At 34.3% G+C, this 25,619-nt stretch overlaps 1 protein-coding gene across 1 annotated transcript in view; it reads right to left on the reverse strand.

Moving 5' to 3' along the window:
- KPNA5 (karyopherin subunit alpha 5) overlaps window positions 1–23,284 on the reverse strand; it is a 46,521-nt gene extending 23,237 nt beyond the window's left edge. Inside the window, exons 1-8 of the mRNA XM_058566398.1 lie at window positions 23,146–23,284; window positions 19,288–19,421; window positions 17,306–17,407; window positions 17,082–17,181; window positions 12,941–13,035; window positions 9,376–9,507; window positions 7,596–7,684; window positions 2,780–2,879 (exon numbers count right to left, since the gene is read on the reverse strand). Of these exons, the coding sequence (XP_058422381.1) occupies window positions 2,780–2,879; window positions 7,596–7,684; window positions 9,376–9,507; window positions 12,941–13,035; window positions 17,082–17,181; window positions 17,306–17,407; window positions 19,288–19,421; window positions 23,146–23,149 (756 nt within the window). The 5' untranslated portion in view covers window positions 23,150–23,284. The remainder of the gene's footprint in view (window positions 1–2,779; window positions 2,880–7,595; window positions 7,685–9,375; window positions 9,508–12,940; window positions 13,036–17,081; window positions 17,182–17,305; window positions 17,408–19,287; window positions 19,422–23,145) is intronic.
- Window positions 23,285–25,619: the final 2,335 nt, after the last annotated feature.

The following is a 25,619-nucleotide window of genomic DNA, read 5'->3' on the forward strand; positions in this document are numbered from 1 at the left end:
ACATTTATTTTGTAGAATATCCCTCAATCTTGATTTGTCTTGTTGTTTCCTCATTACTAAGTTCAGGTTAAACATTTCTGGCAGCTGTCTTACATAGGTAATGATGTGTTCCTTTTAGTCACATCACATTTGAAGGCACATGTCAGTTTTCCCTTTATTAGTGATGTCAAGTTTAATCACTTAAGGTTAAGGTGGTTGGTGTCTGCTGGAATTCTCAACAGCAAATATAATTCCCTCCTAACTCCTGTGTAATTAATAGATACTCTGTAGGGTGATGTTTTTAGATTATGTGAATATCCAGTTCCCTAATAATCTTTCACCTGAAGGTTTTAGAACTCATTGATGATTTTTGCCTAAATCAATTACTGTGGTGGTTGTCTTTTCTAATAGTCCTTCTACATGTATAAGTTGGTATTTTTCTGTAAAAAAGAGCTTCCCTTTTTCCATTTTAATTTTAGTAATAGGAAAGACCTGTGTATTATTTTTTGCCCAATCTGTTAAAAATATTTCCTTTCTTTTCAAAATATTCATTTTGATCCTCAAATAGTACCAAATTTGGCTAGAGGGATCCCTACTTGAATATATTTCAGAAGTAGAGACAAAAGAATTTTCTGATGGAGTGGATGAAGACTGTGAGATAAAAGAAGGCGAAAAATTATAAAAGTTTTTCATCTGAGTAATGGAAGATAGAAGTTCCACTAACTGACATAGGAAAGACTGCTGGCAGAGCAGAATTTGGGGGGAAAAGAGCAGGAGTTATGTTTTAGATATGCTGAGTATAAGATGCCTATTAGATATCCAAATAAAGATGCTGAGTTTGGAGCTCAGAAGATCTGAGCCAAACATTGAAATTTGAAAGTTGCTGGCATGTGGATGATATTTAAAGTCACAGAATGGATGAAATGAACAAGAAAGTAAGCGTAAATAAAGACAAGAAAAAGCTGAACCATACACTTTGTACTCTCAACTTTAGGAGGTAAAAGAGAAGAGGCAGAACTAACAAATGAAATTGAAAAGGAGCAGTCACTGAGGTAGAAGGAAACCAAGAGAGTACAGTGGCCTGAAATCCAAGTGAAAAAAGGTTGTATTGGTGGAAAGAGTAATCAGTTGTGTCACTTGCAGGCAACAGACCAGGTAACATGAAAACTGAGAAATGACCACTGTACTTTAGCAAGTCAAGTAAGATGAGGTCTAACCATTGACCCCTGAACTTCACAATGTGGAGACATTTGTCTCCATTTGTCCTCCACAATGTGGAGGCAGTTTCAGTGCAGTGACTGAGGGAAAATCCTGATTGGAGTGGATTCAAGAAACAATGCAAGGAGAGAAAAAGTAGACAATGCAAACAGAGATAAATAAGTAGTCTTGCTGTAAAATGGAGCAAAGAAATGGGGTGGTGGTTAACAAAGAAACTGATAGGAGCCCCCAGGCATTAAGAAAAGATTTAACGAGGGAGAAATAATGGCATATTTTTATAGGAATGAGAATGATGTAGGAGAGAGGAAAATAATTGTTAATGTTGGAGAGAGAAAAGGAAATTGCTGGAGTGATGACTCTGAACAGAGAAGACAGAAAATTATTCAGCATAGAAGCAGATGAATTAAGTTTATAGAGCAGCATGGGAAAAATAACCAACAATGACAAAAAGTATAATAAATAGGTACACATGATGACAGGATGGTAAATGTGGTGACAGTTACCTACACAAGTTCACTTTTGAGTGCTTCAATTTTCTCAGTGAAGTAGGAAGCAAGGTCATAAGAGGTAAGAGGACAGAAGAGAAAATAAGAAACAGTCTCCCAATCGATATTCCTTTTTTTGCCAGCTATTAAATAATGTCTATTAACCACTATTATAAATATGAATTCGCCTGAAATCCAGATTACAACACGACTTCTCAAAATCTGTGTAACTTCTCTAAGTCCTTAGTGTTCCATGAGATGTTTCATAAAGTTAATCACTTTAAAACGAAAGCCTAGAAAAATGTGGTTTAGACTATCACATAAGTATATAATTTATAAATTTATAAATTTCAGTATCTTTCAAATAATCAAATTCTCCAGGAAAACATACTAGATAAATAGCAAAGGTATTATCATCAATATGAGAAAAACTTTTAAAAAATGAATTATTTATAGAAAGTGCTTGTTATTACAAAATTTTTCACTGCCTGCTTATGGGTAAAGAACTCGTAAAAACCATGTAATATAATTAAAACAAAAAGATCTCAAAATGTAAATATTTACTCAAATCCTAACAACACCTTATTGGTAAGACGATAGAACTAGATTGGGAATTTATTAATAACCTATTCTTCTAGCAGCAGAGTATTAGTAGATGAGGAAAAAGATATTCTAATAGATAAAAAGTACAGTGAGAAGGCACAAGCCACTCTGGACTAGTTACTATTCCAATTTTATAACTAACAATGGACCAAGATGAATTACCTTAATCTTCTGGGGGGCTTCAATTTCCTATAAATGAAAAGAACTAGACCAGAAGATTGTTAAAGTCAACTCTAAGATACATAAACATCTAGTGACAGTGGTTGCCTCTGAGGACAGGAATTCATGGGGACTGGGGATAAGAGGAGAAGACAAACTTTCTTTTCACTGTATATCCTTTGATTTTATATATGTGCAAATACTTATTTATCTAGTCAATAAAGAAAATAATTACAAAAAAAAGAATAAAGTCCCTTCAATCTCTAAAAATCTATTATAAGGAGACTTAAAAGTTTATGTAGACAGATTCCTTAATTTGTTTATTTTACTCATACCTTACTGAAGTTTGGAGGAGGGTTTTTGCCTCTACATAAATTTGAGAGGGCCCATACAGCATTTCTGGTTGTTGTAAGTCTGTTTGAATTTGTTAATAACCTGCCAAGAAAAAAAAAAAGGAATTGTCACTTTACATTCATTTTTCCTCTTTAGCTATTTTCTACCATAATATAAAAATTCTCAATATATTTTATAAGGCAGTCAAACTGATCTGGCAATACAGGAAAAAAAAGTTTTTAAAATTCATTATATTTCCAGAAACAAAAATAAACATACCACAGCTCTATTTTTAAAATTTTGATTCTATGATAAGGATGAATTCTTAAAAGACATAAAAACATGTTCAAAATAAAGGGTGTCATGGGAAATTGACTTACTTATTTCTATGTACTTTAAAAAGAGTATTAGATTACTTTTGCTTTGACCACAAAAAGAATACATTATACAAATTCAGGAAGAAAGGAATCGGTCAAATTGAATGAAAATAAGTTGTTGAGAAGGGAAATGGTTTTCTTTTGGACAGATTGCTTGTCTTAGTATGTCTGACCTGCAACCTGCTAGAAGTATAGAGAACTTAGGTTTAAAAAAAAAAATCTCGGTTCTGGAGTGCTATCAGCAAAAACGGTAAAGAAGGGAACTCTGGGTCTATCCTTCCCCAGAAATATCAAAAAAAAACATGCAAACCCTGTCAGAATCAACTTGATTGGAACTCTCAAAGATAGTCAAAAGTTTACAGTAACCAAGAAAACTTTTAACCAGGAAAAGTCTGAAACACGGTAGGAGAGCTTTAGGCATTTTAACTTACCCTTGCCCAGCCCCCTCCCCAGTCTAGCAGCAGACAAGAAGACAAGAGCCTGAGTTCCCACTGTGAGTTTTTGGTTCCAAAGGAAGCAAAAGAGTTTCTGTTTCTAAGGAATTGTGTGTGTTTGTTTTGACCTGCCTGGGGGCTCCCTGAAGGACTGATGCAAGGGGCTTGCCTTTGTTTTGCTTAACTGGGAACTCTCTCAGGGTGGAGAAGTAGCTACATAAAGAATGTTCCTCAAAAATATTGAAAGGCAAATGAACAAGGTACTGAAACCTAGAGCAAAGGATATAGTTGAGGCAAACAATAGACACGCTCAAAGCCCAGGTGGAAAAGCTGGGGAATGAAATACTTTGGGGAATAAAGGATTTGAAAAGTTCTCACATATACCAGACACTCTAGAAGGCCACACAGATGCCCAGGGAAAAGTGCATACTCAGAAAAAACTTGATAAGACTGTAAGCTTTCACTCTAGCTGACCTTTAGGCTCAATGCAAGCAGTAAGCGAAGGGTAAGTCATAGTTGCTGGTCTTGTTAAGCATTGGAAGAATGGCCCAACCCAAAGCCAACCTGTAAACACCTGGAGAGTTTTTTCTCTTTCTCTCTCTCTTTTTTCTTTTGTTTCCAGACATTTAAGGCAATCTCTGCTGTCAAACCATTAGCTAACCACTAAGTTAAAGGACCAGAGACTTCAGAGACTGCAGATGACAAAGAATACAGGCTTTAGAAAATTCATTCAAAAAAGTTCCTAAACAAACAAACAACTACAACAAGCAGCAACAATAAACCCTGGGGAGAGGGGAGAATCTGATTTCCAAAGTTGCCACATTATAATAATCAAAATGTCCAGTTTTCAATGAGAAATTATAAGGCATGAAAAGAAATAAGAAAGTATGGCCTATTAACAGTAGAAAATATAAATGAAAAGAAACTGTCCTTGAGGAACCACAGACATTGGATTTACTACACAAAGACTAAATCCACTGTCTTAAATATGCTCAAAAGAGCTAAAGAACTCATTGACAAAGAATGAAAGGAAATTAGAAGAATGATGTCTCAGCAACTGAAGAATTATCAATAAAGAAATCAAAATGAAAAGGAACTAAATTATAGAGCTTAAAAGTACAATAATTGAAATAAAAAATTTACTAGAGGGGTTCAATAGTAGATTTGAGCAGACGGAAGAAATAATTAGCAAATTTGAAAATAGGTAAATTGAAATTATTGTGTCTGAGGAGGGGAAGGAAAAAGAATGATTAAAAATGAACACAGTCTAAGAGATTTGTGGGACACCATCAAACATACCAAATACACATAATAGGAGTTTGAAAAGGAGAGGAGAAAAAAGAGTAGAAAGAATATGTGAAGAAATAATGACTGAAACATCAAATTTGATAAAAGATATGAATCTACAAACTTAAGAAGCTAAATGAAATGCAAGTAAGACACTCTCAAAGAAATCCACACCAAGACACAATAATCAAACTATCAAAAGCCAAAGACAAAGAGAGAATCTGAAAGCAGTGAGAGAAGTGACCCATCATGTACAAGGATTCCTCATTAAGATCAGGAGCTGATTTCTCATCAAAAACCATGGAGGACAGAAGGCAATGAGATTACATATTTGAAGTGCCAAAAGAAAAAAAACTGTCAACCAAGAATTTTATACCCAGCAAAACTATCCTTCAAAAATGAAGGAGAAAGTAAAAGATCCCCAGAATAACAAAAGCTGAGGAAATTCATCACTAGTAAATCTGCTTTGTAAGGGTAACTAAAAGGAGTCCTTTAGGCTGAAATAAAAGGATAATAAATAATAACTCAAAACTAGACAAAGAAATAAAGAACACTGCTAAAGATAACTACATAGGTAAATATAAAAAGCAGTATCACTATACTTTGGTTTGTAATGTTTCTTTTTTTCTATATGATTTAAAAGACAAATGCATTATGAATTATAAATCTATGTTAACGAGCACATAATGTATAATGACGTAATTTGTGACAATAACAACTAAAGGGGGTGGGACAGAGGTGTATAGGAATAGAACTTCTGTATATTATTGAAACTATATTGGTATCACAAATTGGATAAGTGGATCACAAAGCAAGTCTAATATATTTAAAAAGACTGAAATCATACAAAGTATCTTCTCTGACCACAATGGAATGAAACTATAAATCACTAATAGAAGAAAAAACGGAAAATTCACAAATACGTGGAAATTAAGTAAACATACTCTTAAATAACCCATGGGTCAAAAAAACTCTCAGGAAAACTAGAAAATACTTTGAAATAAATGAAAAAGAAAACACAACATACTAAAACTTATAGATTTGCTATATTATAAATTAAATTTGAATTAAATTAAAAAAACAAAGTTGTGTCAGTATATAAAATCTACAGTAGTAAAAAGGTTTACATTTACCAAGAATCAAATGATTTACAATAAAACAAATTAAAACTCAAACAGAATTGATAAAATCATACATTAATAGAAGTTTTATATTTACTTAAGCATTAGATGAATGTGAATTTCAATGTGAACAACAGATAATCTGTAATCTTTAAAAGCTAATAACAAACTTTTCTCCTTTTGTCCAACTAAAGTGAGAGTATCTGGGAGCTAACTTGACATAACTTTATTATCTTTCTCAATTTTTTAAATGAAACTTTGAAACTTTCCAACTTTGTAAGCCCACTCTTTCCTGATATGATATATTCATAACAAGCACTACACAGCTGGGTACTGTTTGTTCTCCATTAGAGTTTTATTTTTTAGTTTGGTTTCTTTGGTCATGATTAAAAGCTCCTTAGAACATTTAAAAGAATTAGACGTAAGAAATGCTTACTTACTATTTCATAAACCATTACCAACTTGAGACATTAACAAATAATAAAATGAACTAGAGACAGAGAAGCAGAAATGAAAAGACAAACAAAGAGCTCAGTCAATCTACAAACGACATAATCAGGCCAGAAAAATCTCAAATTGAAAATTTAAAAGATGTCTTTAATAATACAAACTTCAAAATGACTCTGATATTAAACTGTAAATCAGTATTTATATATTTCAGTTAAATTCTCAAATACTATGGAATATTAACTTTGGATAAGCCCAAAATAAATGAAATTATAGTGAGTGGTTCAGTGGCCTGCACAATGCAGATATTCAATGTTAGTTGAATGAAATCATGCTGAGAAATCACTTCTGTTCACAGAAAGCTACTCTCTCTATAAGAATAAAATCTCTCTTGCAAACTAGTATCTACAAATTACTCTTTCTACTCAATTCCTCAGCTTGGAGAGGCTGGAGAATGGCACAGAAATAATAAGAGTAAAATTTTTCTTTCAAACATCTCCCCAATTATTTCTTTTTTCCTACTACTTGCCATTGGCATTTAGCCTAAATAAAGATCCTCTTAGTGAATGATAACCAAGGTGTATAAAGAAACCTATCTTTCAAATAATTTTATGTCATTTCTGTAAAGGACTTTATATTGTAGAGTAATTTCTTTAAAAAAAATGCAAAGTAGTTGAAAAAAACCACCAGATAAGTCATTTTAAGTAAAATTCTAATTTTGAAAAGAAAAATCTCTTATGATCTTTATTCTCAACATTTCAAAATCAAATATAAAAACCTACTGACATTCTAAATATACCATCTGTTCATGTATTAGAGTCTCCATTTTAGCAATATTTAAATTTTTATTGTATTAAAAACTACTACATATCCTTGTTTTGTAGAATAATTATGTTAGCACAGTAAGCATCAAGTAAGCAATGACCACTATGAGTATAGCTTAAGAGGACATAAAAGACACAGACATGATACAATTTGAAAAGTTTTTTTTGTTGTACCTACTTTCAAGCTATTGCAGGCATGGTTGAACATAAGCCAAATTTAAAAGCATCACTGAAGAACTTAATTGTCTATGTAAAAATATAGTGGAGACTATAGTTTTCTTTTCCAAAAGTAGTAGTAATTTAATTATGATAAATTTAGAGTACTTACTCTAAAAGAGGTGGAAGTATGTCACAATTCAAAACAAAATCTCTGCACTCTGCATTGTCACCAGCAATATTACCAAGTGCCCAAACAGCCTTAGAAAAATAAGAAAAAGATATTCTCTTAGGACAATATCCTAAATAAGATGCTCTATGTTAAGAATGAGATTTTGGTACAAAATGAACAAAGTGATAGTTTTCAAGATGTGGAAAAAAATGCTAGTAGGGCGGTAAGAAAGGAAAACTTTAAAAATGCCATTTAATAATATTTTTAATCAAATTGAAAGAAAGCATTTTAAAAATTTTCCTTACATACTAGTGAAATGTTTATTCTGCTCAACAAAGAGCATAGTTTGTCGACTCCGAATCTACATGGAGAGGCACAATATATCTATTTAGTGAACTTTCCAGTTACCTATACTAGAGGTTTGCACCTATGCCAAGAAATCCACTCACTGGGAAGGGATGATTTGTAAAAGAAGAAGGGAAGGAGAAACAAAATGTAGAAAAGTGAGGTAAAGCTAACTTGAGAATTAGTTTGGATTGATCCTTGAATATAAGTTTAGAATTAGTCCAGGTTCATTATAATTTTTAAAATAAATGGCATTAAAGATGATTCACTTATAAATTTCAATTAGATGAGAAATTATGCAAATGCAAATTATCATTTTATTATATTCTCATTTCAAATTTTTCAGGTAAGTACAAAATTAACACAAGTTACTTTTTCAATTGGGAAAATTCTGTTTTAACATTTAAAATATGAGTTAATATTTTTAACATCTACCCTAGACCTAAGTTCATTTTCTATTTTTTTATGAAAAATTGTGAAAGTAATGACATTTTCCCCCCTGTGAAGTCTAATATTCTGTTGGTGGGGATATCAACTGGTACAACTTTTTTGGAGGTCAACTTTGAAATATGTAATATGAACTTTAAAAAAATTTATCTTTTGACCAGGTAAAGTCATTTTTCCCTAATGAAATAATCAAGAGGCACATAAAGACTAATATATAATGATGTTCATCACAATATTATTAATAATACTAATAAGCTAAAAATAACTCAAACATAAATTGAGGAATAGATAAATTATGGTACATACTTGAATGGATATTGAGTAATCAGTAAAATTTTCTTGGAAGAATAATTAATGCTACAAAACAAGGCTCCTAATGTTAGTGTTAAGTGGGAAAAAAATTACATAAAACTGAATGGATGAATGGAACAGTAGAAAGATCAACAGATCAATTTGCATAAAAATAATTCAAAACAAAAATACCAAAACACTGAATTTTCTTTAAATGGTACAAATTATATGTAATTAAATCTTCCTTCTTACAACAATTATGAGAATTTATTCACTAAGTTTATTTAAAAATGGTTCTATTTAAAATAATGTGATATTTTTAAAAGAAACAACAAAATAATCTATGCACATACAAAAAATAAGGAGTCAGATGGGCCCAAGTTTAAAACCTGGTTCAGCCATTCACTGTGACTTTGAGCAAGCTACTAACTTTTCCGGGTCTCAGTATGCTCTTTTATAAATGGGAATAGTAATTCCTATGATAGCTGACATCACACTTATAGAGAACACAGGATTATTCTGGAGACAGTTCATTTTTCCTCCCTCTAATTTGACGCTGAATAGAAATGACTGCATTTTAACAAATGCAATGATTAGGCAATTTGGCACAAAATGAATTTCAAATCATAATCACAAATGGTACTTTCAGGAAAAAATTAAAATCTAGTAAATATAACAGTTCAAATTAGAAACTTACCTGTTCCTGAACATCTTCATGCTCTGAATTAAGAAGTTTGATGAAAATTGGAACAGCCCCTGTTTCAATCACTACCTTGGTATGCAGAAAAGTTCCAGATGCTATATTAGTTAATGCCCACGCAGCTTCAAACTAAGGAAAAATAAAAGTAGAATAAATGAAAGCACCAAAGAAACATCAGAAAGGGGAAGAAGAGAGGGAGTAAAGACTGCAGTGGACAACTCTGAGAAAGACTGACTTATGATTAGTAAGATTCAATGTGAAATCAGATTTCATAGATGCAAATCTTTAAAAAAAATGATTGCTCAATCTGGTAAAACAAGAACTGAGAAAGAACATAATGAAAATTTACAAAATCATTAACAATAAATGAACACATTTGAACTTATAATTCACAAAACTCCTAATGTTTACTATTAGAGAGCCAGGTGTTCTAAAACAAGCAGTTTAAAAATAAATGAGACACTACTTAATAGAGCAATAGTAAATTTATGGAACTCAGAATCATAAAAGGTACTTCTATTTCCCTAGGGATCATCTACTCCCAACCTCCCCATTTAAGAAACAAGAAAATTAGAAGTCCAGAGATTTAGATGATTTATTCAAGGTCAAAGAGTTAATTATTAGCAGAGCCAGGACTAGAACTTGTGGTATTCTTTTAAGCAGCAGAGCCTCTGGAAAGTTATTCATATCAATTCAATTAGAGTTTGAATATACTCATACATGATGAATTTATAACAGAAGCAACTGAAAAAATTCAACCCATGGCTCCCAAACAATAAATCAGCAAATTATTGAAAATTACCAACAAATCCACAGGCAAACTAAGGAGTTCTTATAGTTTTAAAAATATTTGACATACATAGCCAACTTTTCACATGAAGGTAGATATCATTATGATTCATAAAATTAAAATGCACCCAAAAGCATTACTGAAAGGCATGAAAACTACAGTTACTATTATGTATGAGACTGAGAAAAATATTTAAGGGAGGGATTTATATTAAAAAAAAAAAAAAAAGGAGATCATAGTCCTAACCAATTGTAGATAATGAAATAAACTAAAGGACAAATAAAATGTTACTCCATAAAATTATTCTTGGTATCCCCAGGAGAAAGCATTAGTGAAGAGTGGTGAATTCACAAGCCTAGAGAACAGACAATTAACATAAAAAGAGTGATATCAGTAAGCGGGGAACTGTGGCAAACTAGAAGAGCACGTCTATGATTAAAAAGGAAAAAAAAAGGAAGGAGGGGCCGGCTGGTGGCGTACTAGTTAAGTTCACGTGCTCCGCATAGGTGGCAGGGTTCGCAGGTTCGGATCCCGCACGTAGACCTACACACCGCTTATCAAGCCATGCTGTGGCAGCCTTCCATATACAAAACAGAGGAAGATGGGCATAGATGTTAGCTCAGGGCCAATCTTCCTCACCAAAAAAAAAAAAGGGGGGGGGATAAAGAACTTTCTAATTAAAAATAAACAGGCAGAGCTCCCATTCAGTGCCACTCGATCTCTACAATGTAGCAACAACATTAACTTTTCTGATTTGCCAAAAGCCTAGATTTTCATTTGAAATTCCCCAATTTTTTAAAGGCCTATATCTAATTTATGTTTTAAAATATGTGCAGGCCAAACAAAACTTGTTTGTGGCCTAATCTGGCCTTAGGCCCCCAGGTGGCCGCCTATTAGTTAAACCAACGTTTTGAACTAGCATATTTCATATGAACTTGGGTAATATGGCACAGCATATTGCTGCTCTAAGACGATATTGATGAATTTCATTAGGTTTTAATTATAGTGATTAATAAATGCTCCAGTTCTCAATGTTCTTGAATATACTATACTCTCTACACATGCTATTCTCACAACCTGAAATTAATTTTCCTCTTTTCAGCCTGCCAAACTCTCATTCATTCTCGAGACTAGCCAAGCAACACTACCTTTGTGTAGTCTTCCTAGACTTCTCCTAAACAGATAAGTTGCCACAGTCTCTGTGCTCCCAAAGCACTTTATTTATTTATTTTTTTGTGAGGAAGATCAGCCCTGAGCTAACACCTGTTGCCAATCCTCCTCTTTTTTGCTGAGGAGACTGACCCTGGACTAACATCTGTGCCCATCTTCCCCTCATTTATATGGGACGCTGCCACAGCATGGCTTGACAAGCGGTGTGTCGGTGCACACCCGGGAATTGAACCTGCGAACCCTGGACCCCCAAAGCGGAGCACAGGCACTTAACCTCTATGCCACGGGCTCGGCCTCCCAAAACACTTTATTTATAGTTCTGTTATAGCACTAAGCATACTATGTTATTGCAGATCTGTTTATGTGTTTGTCTTCCTCAACAAACAGTGAAGAACTTTTGCAGAGTGACAATCTCTTACTCAATATCGTAACTTCAATTCCTTACACAGCGTATGGCTCAAACTAGTATTCAATTTTATTTATTCATATTCACTCATTTCCTCTTTCATTCATTTAGAATTACAGAGCCAAATAATAAACTAGATATCAGGAGGCTTCAATTTTAGTCTGGACTCAGAGCTCATATATAAAGAAAAGGGACTAGACGTCCTGATCTCCAGTCCTTACAGCACTAACACCTAAAGACTTTGAAAACTAATTGACAGTAAGACTAAAACACTAATAAAGTGGGCTTTCCCTCAGAGACCCTTATTGTAAATATTCTCAACAATTTTTCAGCATAAAACTCATGATGGGTGACATTCATGTGTACAAGAGATTCCTTTGCTTATATCGAAAATGTGAGGACCTTTCCCAAATTATTCAGATGAGTGGAACACGATTCTAAGTTGTAATTTCAACAACTATTACTGGAATACCAGTTAACACCTGTTCATTCTGACACCATCACTGATAAGTGAAGTGTAGGTCTTGGGCAATTCCTGATAAACAGATACAATTCCACTCCATACTCTTATTTAAAAATATATATAGCAATGAAAGTCAGGAAGAAAAATCTTTTTTTTAACAGTAAAGTAATTATAAACTTCAGTAATTTACTATTAGTAGCCAATTATTTGGAAGACATCTTAAAACTGTCACTATAGTATAATTGAGAAGCAACGCTCTTTCGGACAAACCTAACTTTGGTAACATTTTTAGCAAATTATACAAACTTGTTCTTTTTTTCAAAAAAAGAACTAATCAATCAGATAAAAATGTTTTAAGAGGTAAAAGAGTTTATACTAAAAAGTTACGACTAGTTAACTACAAGCCAAAATAAATTTAGCCATTAAATTAACATTTTAGTTTGAGATTTTCTAAAACAGTTATTAAAGGTTGACAACTACAAAATTTTCATTAAAATTAGGAGTGATTTTATACACTTTTCCAAAAATTGTTTAATAAAATAATAGTTCCTAGAAGACACTAGCAGTGCAACCAGGATCAAGGAAAGACAGGTGACAGTACCTTTTCCTTAGTTGCCAAGTATTTATTCAATGCTTACAATATATTCAGTATTGTAGAAGTATCACTTTCACTAGAAACTTAATCATATGTCATTTCTAGAAAGAGATTAAGAAAGAAAACTATAAAACTCACTTGTAAAGTACAATTTTCATTTCTTTCAAGAAATTTCACAAATCTCTGTACAACTCCTGGTTTCTGTATAACTTGATCTATTGGTGGATTAGGTTCTAAAAATTCAAAAAGAATGAAGTTATTATAAAGACACAAAAAGACAACTATCAGGTCTCTGTATCAATTAACAGGACACAGAAAATAACTCTTTCCTAGGTTTCACTGACCAAGTTTAAACCCTTAGCTGGATGTAACTGAAGAAGACAAATGTTCTCATAATTGTAATGCTTACCGCAAAGTAAATTATTTCTCATTAACCATAATGACAAGAAAATTCTAAAATATTTCCTACACAAATATTTAAATTTTATAAGTTGAAGGCTATTTAGGAGGTCACCTTCACAACATGAGAGTATTTCAGTCCAATACTCAAAACGCCAACTGAGGGATAAAGTTCCCACTAATTCTTTATAACACAAACCTCAGTTTCCAAGGATGTCTCCTTCACTATCAACCATGAATTGCTTGTCTCAGCCAAATGAGGTTTTATTCTGCCAGAGTATTTATTTACAGAATGCTACTGGACTATCTAGAACTCTTGATATGTCTTCATGAAATGCAGAGGGCTTTTGAAAATCAAAAAATCTCTAAGAAATTTTAAAACAAAGATATGTAAAATTAAAACAAAGATATTTCAGCTACTGGTAATCTAAGGACCAAGAACTCTTTCTTCTCCCTTGGTTTCAGCACAAAGTATCCTCTTGTGGGTCTCCAATAACTTCTCTCTTGTGTTCCTTTGGGTTAGTTTTCTTTCCATCATTTAGTCTCTTCCTAGAATATTTACCTATTTTGCTAATTCAATTATTACTTATGATTATCATTTGTGACAATTCACAAATTTAACTTTCATAACTGACTTCTTCTCTCCTCGATTCTAGACCATATTTTTAACTGCCTATTGGCCATGTTTTTTTTTCACACCTTCTTTAAAATGTAGTATAACCAAAACGAAACTCATAATATCACTATGCTTATTCCTTCCCCTTGTCCTATGCCCACCACCCAAAGCTGTCTATTACTGAGGTATGTGTCCACCTACCTAGTCACACAAGAGAAATCTCATTTCCACTTTGACTCTTTCTTTTCTTCATTCCTCTGTTTGACTATGTTACTGAACGTAAATAACTCACATATAAACATTAACATATTGTATTTATTCAGCAGAATGAATAAATAAAATGGTAACCATAAACCTCTGCAAAAATCTTGCTTGTTTGATATAGAAAAACTTTATTATTAAGTTTTAAACAGGCTTAAATCTTAGAAATCATGTTCTCGATTGTTAAGAAAGGTTTTCTTAGGAATGGACTTATTTCTTCCTTTTCTTCTTTTTTCTACAAATTTGCTATCCTTCTAACTTGATCAAAAATTAGAGATTTCCGCAAAGTTAGTAAAGCTATACCCATAAAGCTTTATTTGGGTGTTCTAAATGAAATATCTGGATTCTTCAAAACGCAAATTCCAGACCCTAGCTTAAACTGTTGTTATGGTTATAAAATAGCAACAGGATAAAACAATATATATTATTAATGCTTTTACTCCCCACCTTTAAAAATATCAAAACAAAATTATAAGGTTGTAGTTACCATCTTCACCTTCTAGTTTTTTCTTTTTCCAAAGGAAAATTCTAAATCTACTATCCTCTTTTTTTTTTTAAGGGACAAAAATTTTGTCTTGCTCTTTTTATTGGAGGGGAGAGGGAGGGGAGGTTGAGAGAAGGAAGTAAATGTAGGATTTCCTGGTTAGAGGGTGAGAACTGGGTATTGAGACTGTTAGCTATATCTATAATATAGATAGATATACAGAGATATGATACATACATAGATGAAAGAACTCAAATATAGTATCTTCCTGGAGAATTGAAAGCAACACATTTATGGTTACTTTCATCTAAAAGTAAACAATTATAAGTGCACTTGGAACATCAGCTAAACTAACAGGTATCATGAACTATTAACTTTCACATTGGCATTATACTGACAGAATAATAGCCTATATAATCGTATAAAGGTGATAAACTATTACAGAGAAGAGTTTTAGTCAACATGGCAATGTAAACATAAGTAATATAGAGGAATACCTGCTTCAGCACTGAAAACTAAGGAAGAGTCATCTACAAGAAAAAAGACTTGGAGAAATTTCTATAAAACTAGGATTGAAGAAAAGGACAACTTGTGATTTACATCCACAAGAGAGGCCATGACAGGAAAGTAAATAAGAGATTCTAGTAAAATGTCACTATCATGACTTAAATCAGAGGAGTTACATTTTAGCTCCAGTTCTAATTCTGGCTCCTTTCCCATGTTTTCTACAGAGATGGATCAAGTAAAATGACAGTAAATCTAATATTTTTCTAGGCCTGATGAATTTGACAGGAACGCACATCAATCAGTAAAAGAAAACATCTATAACTCCTGTTGTATGCCCGACCTGGGCAAGCATAATCCCACTATGAAGAAACAGACAAAAGTCATTGACTTATGAAAAGACAATACAGTTTAAAAGAAACAGAATATCCTGAGGAATTAGGGCAAATAAGGATAAAATCTTATGACCAAAGAATTCAGTAATAGGGAAGCTGTGGTATGAAAACACCAGTGGCAAATTGTAACATCCTTAAACAGAATTAAATCTAAATAAATTCTGTTAATAGGTTATAATATAATGCATATGTCAAAAAGAAATCTTGAAAGAGAATATGATTATGTAAAAAAGAATTTTACAACATTAATCTGACTCAAAAATAATCCCAATTACAAAAAAAACTGTGGAGTATGGTGAGGAAGAGGAAGCTATTCTTGAGTGTATAAGGATTTCCTAACACTGCTAAGCTACTTTAGCTTGGAAAACAAGGAAACAAAACTTAAAAGTATTTATGAACAAGAACTACAATGAGAAAGCAAAAGCAAAAGCCTTGTAACCTGTGCTGACCTGAACACAAGATTTCTTTCATTTCTCATGTGTTACTAAATTCTGTCTCTCTTAGGAAGAGAAGGCAGCTGCGCCAAGGCATTTTCAAAATCTTATTGGTTCATGTATACAACTCAACATAACTAGAATTACTAACTCTATAAATTCCACATATGAAACGTAAGATAAGAAATTTTTATAAACTCAATATAAAATTGAACAAATAACATAAATAGGCAATTATGAATTACAAGTCAATAATTAAAGAAAAATGTTCAACCTGAGTACCCAAAAAGTGTGACACAATGAGCTACCATTACATAAGCATTTTTTTCTTTTTTAAAGATAATTGTGTTGGTAAGAATATAGTGAAATGAATACCTGTCAAACTGAAGATGAGAGTATAAATTAATACATTGTTTATTCCCTTTGATACATAATTTCACTTTTATGAATTTATACTAAGGAAATTTTAGGTTGTACAAGGATTTATGTAGCATTGTTTATGAAAATCAAAAATTGGGAAAAAACTAAATGATTGATTAAATTATTTTACATTCATACTTTAATGTTATGCTGTCATTTAAAAAAATGACGTCTGAAAAATATTTCTACAAGAATTTAAAAATATGTACCCCTAACTTGGTTTCTTGGTAGCAGGACTAATATTAGATTTTTATATTGGCTTTTTAAAATTCTTTTATCTTTGTTGGGGCCAGCCCGGTGGTGCAAGCAATTAAGTGTGCATGCACCACTGCGGCGGCTCAGGGTTCGTGGGTTCGGATCCCGGGCGCACACCGATGCACCACTTGGCAAGACACACTGTGGCAGCGTCCCATATAAAGTGGAGGAAGATGGGCATGGATGTTAGCCCAGGGCCAGTCTTCCTCAGCAAAAAGAGGAGGACTGGCAGATGTTAGCTCAGGGTCCATCTTCCTCACAAAAAAAATTAAATAAATAAAATTCTTTTATCTTTGCAAATATTATACAATCAACATGTTACTCTGATAATATGATGTTTAAAAAATAGAGGTTATTTAAAAATATATTTTAAAGAAAAATTAAGACCTACCGGCAAAGAAAAGTGTCTTAAAATAAAACATATCTAATAATACTAAGTATTAAAATATCTAATAAAACTCTACTACAGAATCCTGTAATATCCAATAAGCATATTGAAAATAATTCTTGCCTTTAGAAAGGAGCTTTCTAAATTTCTGTGTTGCTGTTAGTTGTTGTTCAGCATTATTAGAAAAAATCATCTGAACCATATCTGTGGTGATAACTTCTTCCTAAAACACACAAAAGAAAATGCAATTTATCATTTAAATATTTTGCATGAATAATATTTGCTGTATCCACTGTCTCTGAAATATTATTGAAGTATAATCTGAAATACATTTTTGTAATATCTACCTCTGGAACAGGTACAGTGGAACTGATATCCGGATCCTGGATAGGACTTTCTAGCATAGATTCATCATTTCTGGGCAAAGAGACATTTCTGCGTTTGAACAACTGTAATAAAGAGAAATCACTTTATACATTGAGCTTTCCATAAAACACTGAATTCCCATAAAATTACATTTTTCATTTAAGTGAACAAAACAAACTAATAATTTTATCATTTAAAATTCTGAATATTTCAGTATTTTCCAATCATACCAGGAAGACCCAAATTATCTATGAGAAGTTAAACTTTCCGGGCTAGGTTAGCTCCTGCCCTGCAGACTGCTTTGGGCCATTCTTAATCTCCAATCTTTTACCAACTGCCCGGCCCATAAGTAGAGTACACAATTACATTTTACAGCATTTGAAAAAGCACATATGCTCACAATGGATTATGAAATGTCTAAGAATTTTTCCAAGAAAATCTTAATTAAAAAGCAAATCTGTTCCATGAGAGAGATAACATATGGTATCTTAACAAACTTAGTATATCAGATTAACAAGGAATAGAGAATAACTTGCAGGGAAAGATGGCCCTATGCTTATTAATTCAGTAGTGGATAAACACAAAGGAAAAAAGAGACCACAAGAAAAAAAATTTGTAACTATGTGTGATGATAGATGATAACTAGATTTACTATGACAATCATTTTACAACATATACAAATATTCAATTATTATGTTGTACACCTGAAACTAATGTAATGTCACTTTTACAGCAATAAAAAAATACAGTTTAAACATCAAGTTTTATTTAGTACTTTTTATTAAAAAATATAAAGCTGAACAAATAATATAAATAGGTAATTATGAATTACAAAGTTACTTTTCATTGAAAAGTCTGGAGGAAATGGTTATAGTTATCTTGTTTCCAAATGGTTATTTTTTAAGTAGTTCAGAAATATCCATTGATAATTTTTATTGTTTTTGCCATAATTTTAGTACCTAGTACAGTTCCGAGCACCTCATGGATGCTTAAGAACTAGAAGTTAAGTCCACGAACAAATAACTGTTCTGTTTTTCAAAAAAAAAAAGAGGAGAAAAGAGACATGGTAAGGTAACTGAGAGAGATTTATAGGTACATCTTCTAAATCAATTAAGGAAAAAAAATCTGGCATCATATTCTTTTTGAGAGATACAAAAATAACTGCTCTTCAATCTGTACACAGTTCTCTTTCTAATCATTCATTCAACAGATTTTTTTTTTGAGTACCTACTATAATATAGTAAGGACTGTGCTAGATACTACAGATAGAGAGATGACAAATTATAATCATGTTTCTAAAACAGGCCTTCCTCCACTTTCTTAATTGCTAGTCCTTTTCATATACTAGATTTAATTTGTGTGAGGACAACACCCTCCTAAATATTTATGAATACTTCTAAATTTAAGTATATCCTGGAATGAAAAATGTTGAGATGCAATCTTTTAAATGACTTTTCTATTCCATATATTATAGATACAAAGTTCAAACAGAGCAGGCTGAGATCTAGATGATGAGACTATAGGAGGAACAATATGAATAGCATAGGAAGATGCTTATAATTAACTTAGGGGCAAGAGCTATGAAAACTGCAAAGCAACAAATGAATATAAGTAATGTTTTTTAGGGGGCAAATTTTACAATGACAAATGGAAGTGACCTAAATAGGCTCAAGAGTAAAAATTTCTTAGCAGTGGGGTAGAAATATGATTAACATAAACGGTTTATCAATGCAACAGAAAAGCCATTCCTGTCAGTGATTAAAATAGCAAAGGATTCTGATTCATGAATTTGCTAATGTTAACCCTGGAGACTAATAAATTAAAGAATAGATTTACGTATATTCAATGTCCTAAAATACTTTTTCATTTAAAATTATCCAAAAATTAACAACAATAAAACTTTTAAAATCTGTACATAATAATGTTTTGTATTAAACAGAATTAAATATTTTAAAACACCTACCTGTTCTTCTCTCTTTTGTTTTCGAAGCTGTATTCCTTCTTCTTCTCTTCGTCTACGCATTTCTTGAGGATTTAGGGCTTTATTCTTATAACTTTTCATTCTGTAGTTATCTTTCCCTGGACTAGCCATGGCATCTTAAGGTTAGGAGAGAAGAAAACAGATACTGATAACTCTGAAAGCAACACGGAATATTTACTGTAGGGCTGCTAAATTCAGGCTCATGGATTAAAGAGATCGGCAAAACCCACTCTGAAAATGAGGCACAAAGAATATCCTCTCACTCCCATATCAAAATTGGAACAAAATGGCAAAATATTTTAGGAATAAACTATCAAACAAATAATAGATTTTCTAAACACAAAGTCATTATCTTAATTTCACTGATTCTAAGATGCACTCCCCCATCCCTGGTATTTTAAACTTTCTGAAGTGGAATCCATCTTAAAATCACTGTCAGCCAGGAAATAATCATGACACAGTTGGGTAAAAAACTTCTAAATTACAGCTTCAGGCAAGATGAGGAAACAGCCAGAATTGAAGTGTCTTAAATTCAGTGAAATATGGTATTAGGCTTCAATAAGCACACCTCAAAGATTTACTGGAGTCTGGCTTCTTTCATTTACTTAAGGCCCTAAGTAAATAAGGCCACGCGGGTCATGATGTGAGTCATGACTTTGATACCAGTTTTGAGAACTTTAGTATAATTACTTCTTTTTAAATACTGAAATATTTCTATACTTTATTGTTAAACAGTTTTATTACAGATGTATTTAAAAACATTAACATTCACATAAACATTATATTGTTAGTATATTTAAAATATTTATTTTATATAAATATGAAATTTTATATTTGAAATATATGTAATTTTTACTTTTAGAAAACGAATTATAAACACTTTTTAATAATAGTATTATACTGATATTTTGCTATTATCTGAAATGAATACTAAATTACTGATATTATAACCTATTCTAGATTTACACATAAAAAAATCAATCTAAAGCAGGGTTTCAACTTGACTTTAATATGAGAGATAATTAGTGGCTACCTAGAATGTTACTCTGATAAATTCTGAGGACATACCCACGTCCGTCTAGAGAGAATGCTGTGATCAATTAGCACTTATGAAGTAAACACAGGAGAAGGAGAGGCTGGCATTTATCTGCCATCTCTGACGTAGAAGAGATAGACTAATGAACTGGCAAATTATATTGTTAGTAGTAAGGTACACTAAAACATATGCATTAAATCCTGTGAGAGCACAGAAGACATAGCAAGTAACTGTGCCTTAGGGAGCTCTGAAAGGCTTCATAGTTATCCCATCTTAAAAGACAAGCAAGAATTTGCCAGGGAAAAGCATACAAAGGGAAGAGGGAAGGAACAAGCATTTCAAGCAGAGAGAATATATGCAAAGGCAGAGTTCTTGAAAAAGCCTAGTAGAACTACACAACAGTAAGTAATTGAGTGTGCCTGAACAAGAGGATGCACGGCGGAACGGACAGAAGATAAAGCTAGAAAGGTAGGTAAGATCACATATGGTTCCTGTAATCTGGTTGAGAAATTTGGACTTGAGGCTAAGGAACAGAATTAAAGAAATTAAAGAGATGGTTGTTGATGAAGCCCTAAACTAAATTAATAGTTGCATTGGAGATACAGAAGACAGACTGGATTCCAAAAACATTTCTGAACTTAATTCAATAAGAATTTTAGGCCAAATGAATATAAGGCATATGTGGTAAGAAGAAAAGGGAGTCAAGGATGACTCCATGGTTTTTAGCTTGAGCTATTTCAGTATGATGCCAAATAACCCAAGACAATGAATACAAATGGAGGATCAGAGTGGTGGCTTTGTTTGCTTACCTGCTTGTTTTTGAGACGAGAATAATGAATTCAATCGTTTTATTTTTTAATTTACATACAGTAAAAATCACTCTTTTGGTATGCAGTTCTATGTATTTGACAAATGCAAAGGCATATAACCATTATCCCCAAAAGACTTCCTCATGCTGCTCCCATTAGCCCTCCTCCTACCCTTAATACCTGGCAACCACTGATTTGTTCTCCATCTCCATAATTCTGCCTTTTCCTGAACTTCACATAAATGGAATAATACAGTATGTAGTCTTGAGTTGGCTTCTTTCATTTAATATAGTGTATCTGTGAGTCATCCATGTTGTTGCTATTTATCAACAGTTCATTCCTTCTTAATGTTGAGTAGTATTCTATTGTATGGATATACCACAGTTTATCCATTCATTAGTTGAAGGACATTTAGGTTGTTTCTCGTTTTGGACAGTTATGAATAAATCTGCTATAAACATTCATGTACAGGTTTTTGGGTAAATGTAAGTTTTCATTTCTCTCGGGTAAATATTTAGGAGTAGAACTGATGGGTAATATGGCAAGTACATGCTTCACACTATAAGAAACTGCCAAACTGCTTTGCAAATTCCACCTGTGCCCCCCCCAACATACACACTAGACACTACTTCTAAGACCATTAATCTAGGCGACTACACTAAAATCTTTCAATATAAATGTTAACCAAATAAAATCTAGCCCCAACAACTCATATTATTTGTTCCTTTTTCTTCTATGGACTAACTTCCTGCCTGTTATTTAACTTGCATCCATTCTCACTGCAGCTGCTTTCAAGGGGACGTTAAGTCCAAGGAAAATGATCTCTCAAGATACCTCACCCAATGAGATTGTTTCGTTGTCTGGAAAATAACGTTCAAGACTGTATTCAAAGGCTGCTGTCTCATACAAGTTATTTTAAATATAAGAAATGCTATTCAGACACTTCAAAGTTGCAGAGCAGAGAAATTTTTTTTCAGTCATAAGCTTGTTTTTTACCCAGCTCTTTGAAAAGCTGTATTGACGTTAGGCACATAACTGGAATCTGAACTGGATTCTAATATCTATTAACGGAATTTCTTGTGTCCGTCAAGCCTCCATTTCTAGGGTTTGGGTGCCTATTAGCAAAATTACAAGACCACACAAAGAGGGGAAGTGTGCTGACTTGAGCCCCTGCAACCAAACTAGCAGGGGACTTAAAGATCTAAAGGACAGAGCTTTTTCTTGTTTACCAGGAAAGAAAGTCCCTTTCCTACAAACTATGAATCACTGAGTGTTGTAATTAAGAGACATCAAGTCAGAAGTCTTTTTGAATGTGTTCAAAAAGCCACGAGTAAACGCCAATATCATATTCTTTTAAGTATCACGATCCCGTTTCCCAGCTTTCAAATTCTTTTCATGTCTTATGCATTATCGAGGAAACACTATTAACTCTTCACCTTGGAAGGGACCTGACAGGATAACCGTCTAACCCCGGCGTGGGGACGTCGGGACCGAGCTCTTCGAGCACCTGCCTCCCGGTGGAGGAGGGCAGCTGGCGGAGAAGAGGGTGCGGCATGTAGGCCCCCGGGGCCGGACCTGCCCTATTCTGGACGCCGTGGAACTTCTAATAAGCCGCCGGACGCACACAGACGCTGAGTCCCGGGAGTGAGCGGCCACGTTTGGCAAGACCGTGCACCGAGAAGAGGAACGACCGAGAACGGGGAAGCAGGGCGGCGAGAGGATGAGAGCGGCTGCCCGAAACTCCTTCCGAGGAGCAGCCCGGCTGTCAGAGGATCTGGACTCCCCGCGCCTTCGCGTCCGCACGGGAAAGGTCCGGCTGCCACGCCCCCGTCACCGCTGTCTCCCGCAGGGGAACCCGAGAAAAGCCCCGGTACGGCATGGTCCTCAACCCTCCGCAAGGAAAGGGGTGAATAGACAGTGGCCCCAGGAACTAGTAGCTCCCACAAGGACCAAACCCGAGGCTCACCCAACCTGACCTGTGTCACTCCCACTTACCCATTAATGTGGCACTAACCCGTGCCCCCACTTTCCAGTCCCCGGCTGCGGGGTCTGCTGCAGATAACAGTAGAGTCGCCACTCCGCCCCTAGCGTGCAGCCCAACGACCAGGTTCGCAATTCAAGATGGCGGCCATCTGCGCCCCTTCCCCGAGACCCCGAGGCTCGGCTCCCAGAAGCCCTTGCACGCGGCAGCGGTGGCGGCGGCGGCGGCTGCAAGGACCGGCGGAGGGGCGGAGAGAAGCGCGCGCCCCAGCCCCACCCACCGAAGGCGGAGCCGGCGCCTGCGCCGACTCCGGTATTTTAACCCGACTGCGGCAGGAGTGTGTCCTACCTTCCCAGTCCTCCATGGAGCTGTCTTCGTTCATCACTCACTGTTCGTTAGTTCGTTCATTCATTCATTGGTTCATTCATTCCTTCATTCTACAACCTAGTATTGATTGAAGGCCTAATCTGTGCCCGGCACTGCTTTAGGTACTGGAGCTACAACATTGTACACAACGGATAAAAATCCCAACATCATCGAATTTTACAGAGACTCTTTCTTTCTTCAGCTTCATTAACTTTTTCGTATATGCTCTTCTCGTTTGTTTCAAGCTTTTCAATTTGCCATTCAATTATAGTATTGGATTCTGTGTAACATCTGGATTTTTGACAACAAAGTAGTCACTGATATATGGAATGAATAACTCCAGATAAAGTACTCTAAATTATTATAACACACGTATAGCCTTGTAACTCACCCTGGAGTTCAACAAACAGTATTAATAACATTGTTTTCCAGGTGCAATGCTAGGCACAGAATACAAAGTTAACATATAATTCCTGTCCTGAAGAAGCTCCTATTTTCCATCTCTTGTTCTTTTTGTTCTCTTTTCTGAGAAATTTCGTGGGTTCTTTGAGCTCTTTATTGATATATATATCTAAGTAATCCTGCTGTTGTATTTTTTAATCCCAAGAGCTATTTCCTATTTTTGATTCAGGGATTAAATATCTTCTCTTGTCTCGCTGAAGACGTTAATTGTCGTTTCCTTGGAGTTTTTTTTTTCTCCTTCATTCATTTTCTCCGTTTCTTCAGAGTTCATTTTTTTTTTTTTCTTTTTGATCCCTTTGGTTTTCATCTTTCCTGGTGATTGTTGAGTATTCATTCATATTTAAGTGAGACACTAAAGAAACCTATTGTAAGTCTACATATCAGTGGGGCTTGTTTACTCACCAGTTGTTGACCTCCCTACAGAGTGATAAAATGGGACCGGGTGCTTTCATTGGAGGACTTTCTAAAAGTCATGATCTGTAGGTCTTTTCTCTTGGACGAATGGTTTTCGCTGGAGAAGAATTTTCCAATCTCCTGACTTGGAGGCACAAATCAGACATCAGAATGTGATGGGGGAAAATGGGTAGGGGCCTCATAATTCAGAATTTAGTTTTCACTATTCTCCATTTTCAGTCCAACACCTTGACTCCCACCCTTAGCTGTGCACTTTGGACTTCGTAGCCTTTCCAGTTCATTTTCTTTATGAACTAAAGCTGTATCCTTCTGTCTGGGAGGGAAAAATGAGTCACTTGGCAACCAGGTAATAGAGGAAATCTGGAGGTAGGGTTCAAACTGCTCCTTATTCAGACTTTTCAGCAAAATGTCCCTAATTTCAGGCCCAAATTTAATATATTTTTCAGAAGTATCTAGTCTTTAATTTCTGAACATTTCCAGCATTTTGGTGTATGAATTAACCTGTTTTTTGTTGACTTCTGTTGTTAGCTAAGTTAGTTACTACTCATCCATCCTTTCTCTAGCTTTCAAAATTTGTTAAAATTGGGCTGGCCCGTGGCTTAGCGCTTAAGTGCGCTTGCTCCGCTACTGGCGGCCGGGGTTCGCATCCAGGGTGCACACTGACGCACCGCTTCTCCAGCCATGCTGAGGCCGCATCCCACATGCAGCAACTAGAAGGATGTGCAACTATGACATACAACTATCTACTGGGGCTTTGGGGGAAAAAAAAAAGGAGAAGGATTGGCAATAGATGTTAGCTGAAGAGCTGGTCTTCCTCAGCAAAAAGAGGAGGATTAGCATGGATGTTAGCTCAGGGCTGATCTTCCTCACAAAAAAAAAAAATGTTAAAATATCATTAGTTTATTTTTATTATTATTATTGCTTTGTCATTATAGTAGATTTTGAAAGGCAGGGAATATAAACGTACATGTTCAATCTGCCATGTTTAAGCACTCAACCCACAGAATGATTTTTAAAAATATACTGTATATCATCAGATCATGCCACTCTCCTATTTAAATACTCCAATAGCTTTCTACAAAGCCCTACATGATTTGGCCCCTGTCTACAACTCTGACCGCATATTGTAGCCACTCTTCCTTCTAGAACATTATACTCAGGTCACAAAATGTTCTTTTTCTTCCAGCCTTAGAGACTTTGTTCTTATTATATTCTCTGCCTGGAACACTCTTCCTCCTGTTGGTGA

The sequence above is a fragment of the Diceros bicornis genome, chromosome 23 (genome assembly GCF_020826845.1).
Source record: "Diceros bicornis minor isolate mBicDic1 chromosome 23, mDicBic1.mat.cur, whole genome shotgun sequence".
NCBI classification, from domain to species: Eukaryota; Metazoa; Chordata; class Mammalia; order Perissodactyla; family Rhinocerotidae; genus Diceros; species Diceros bicornis.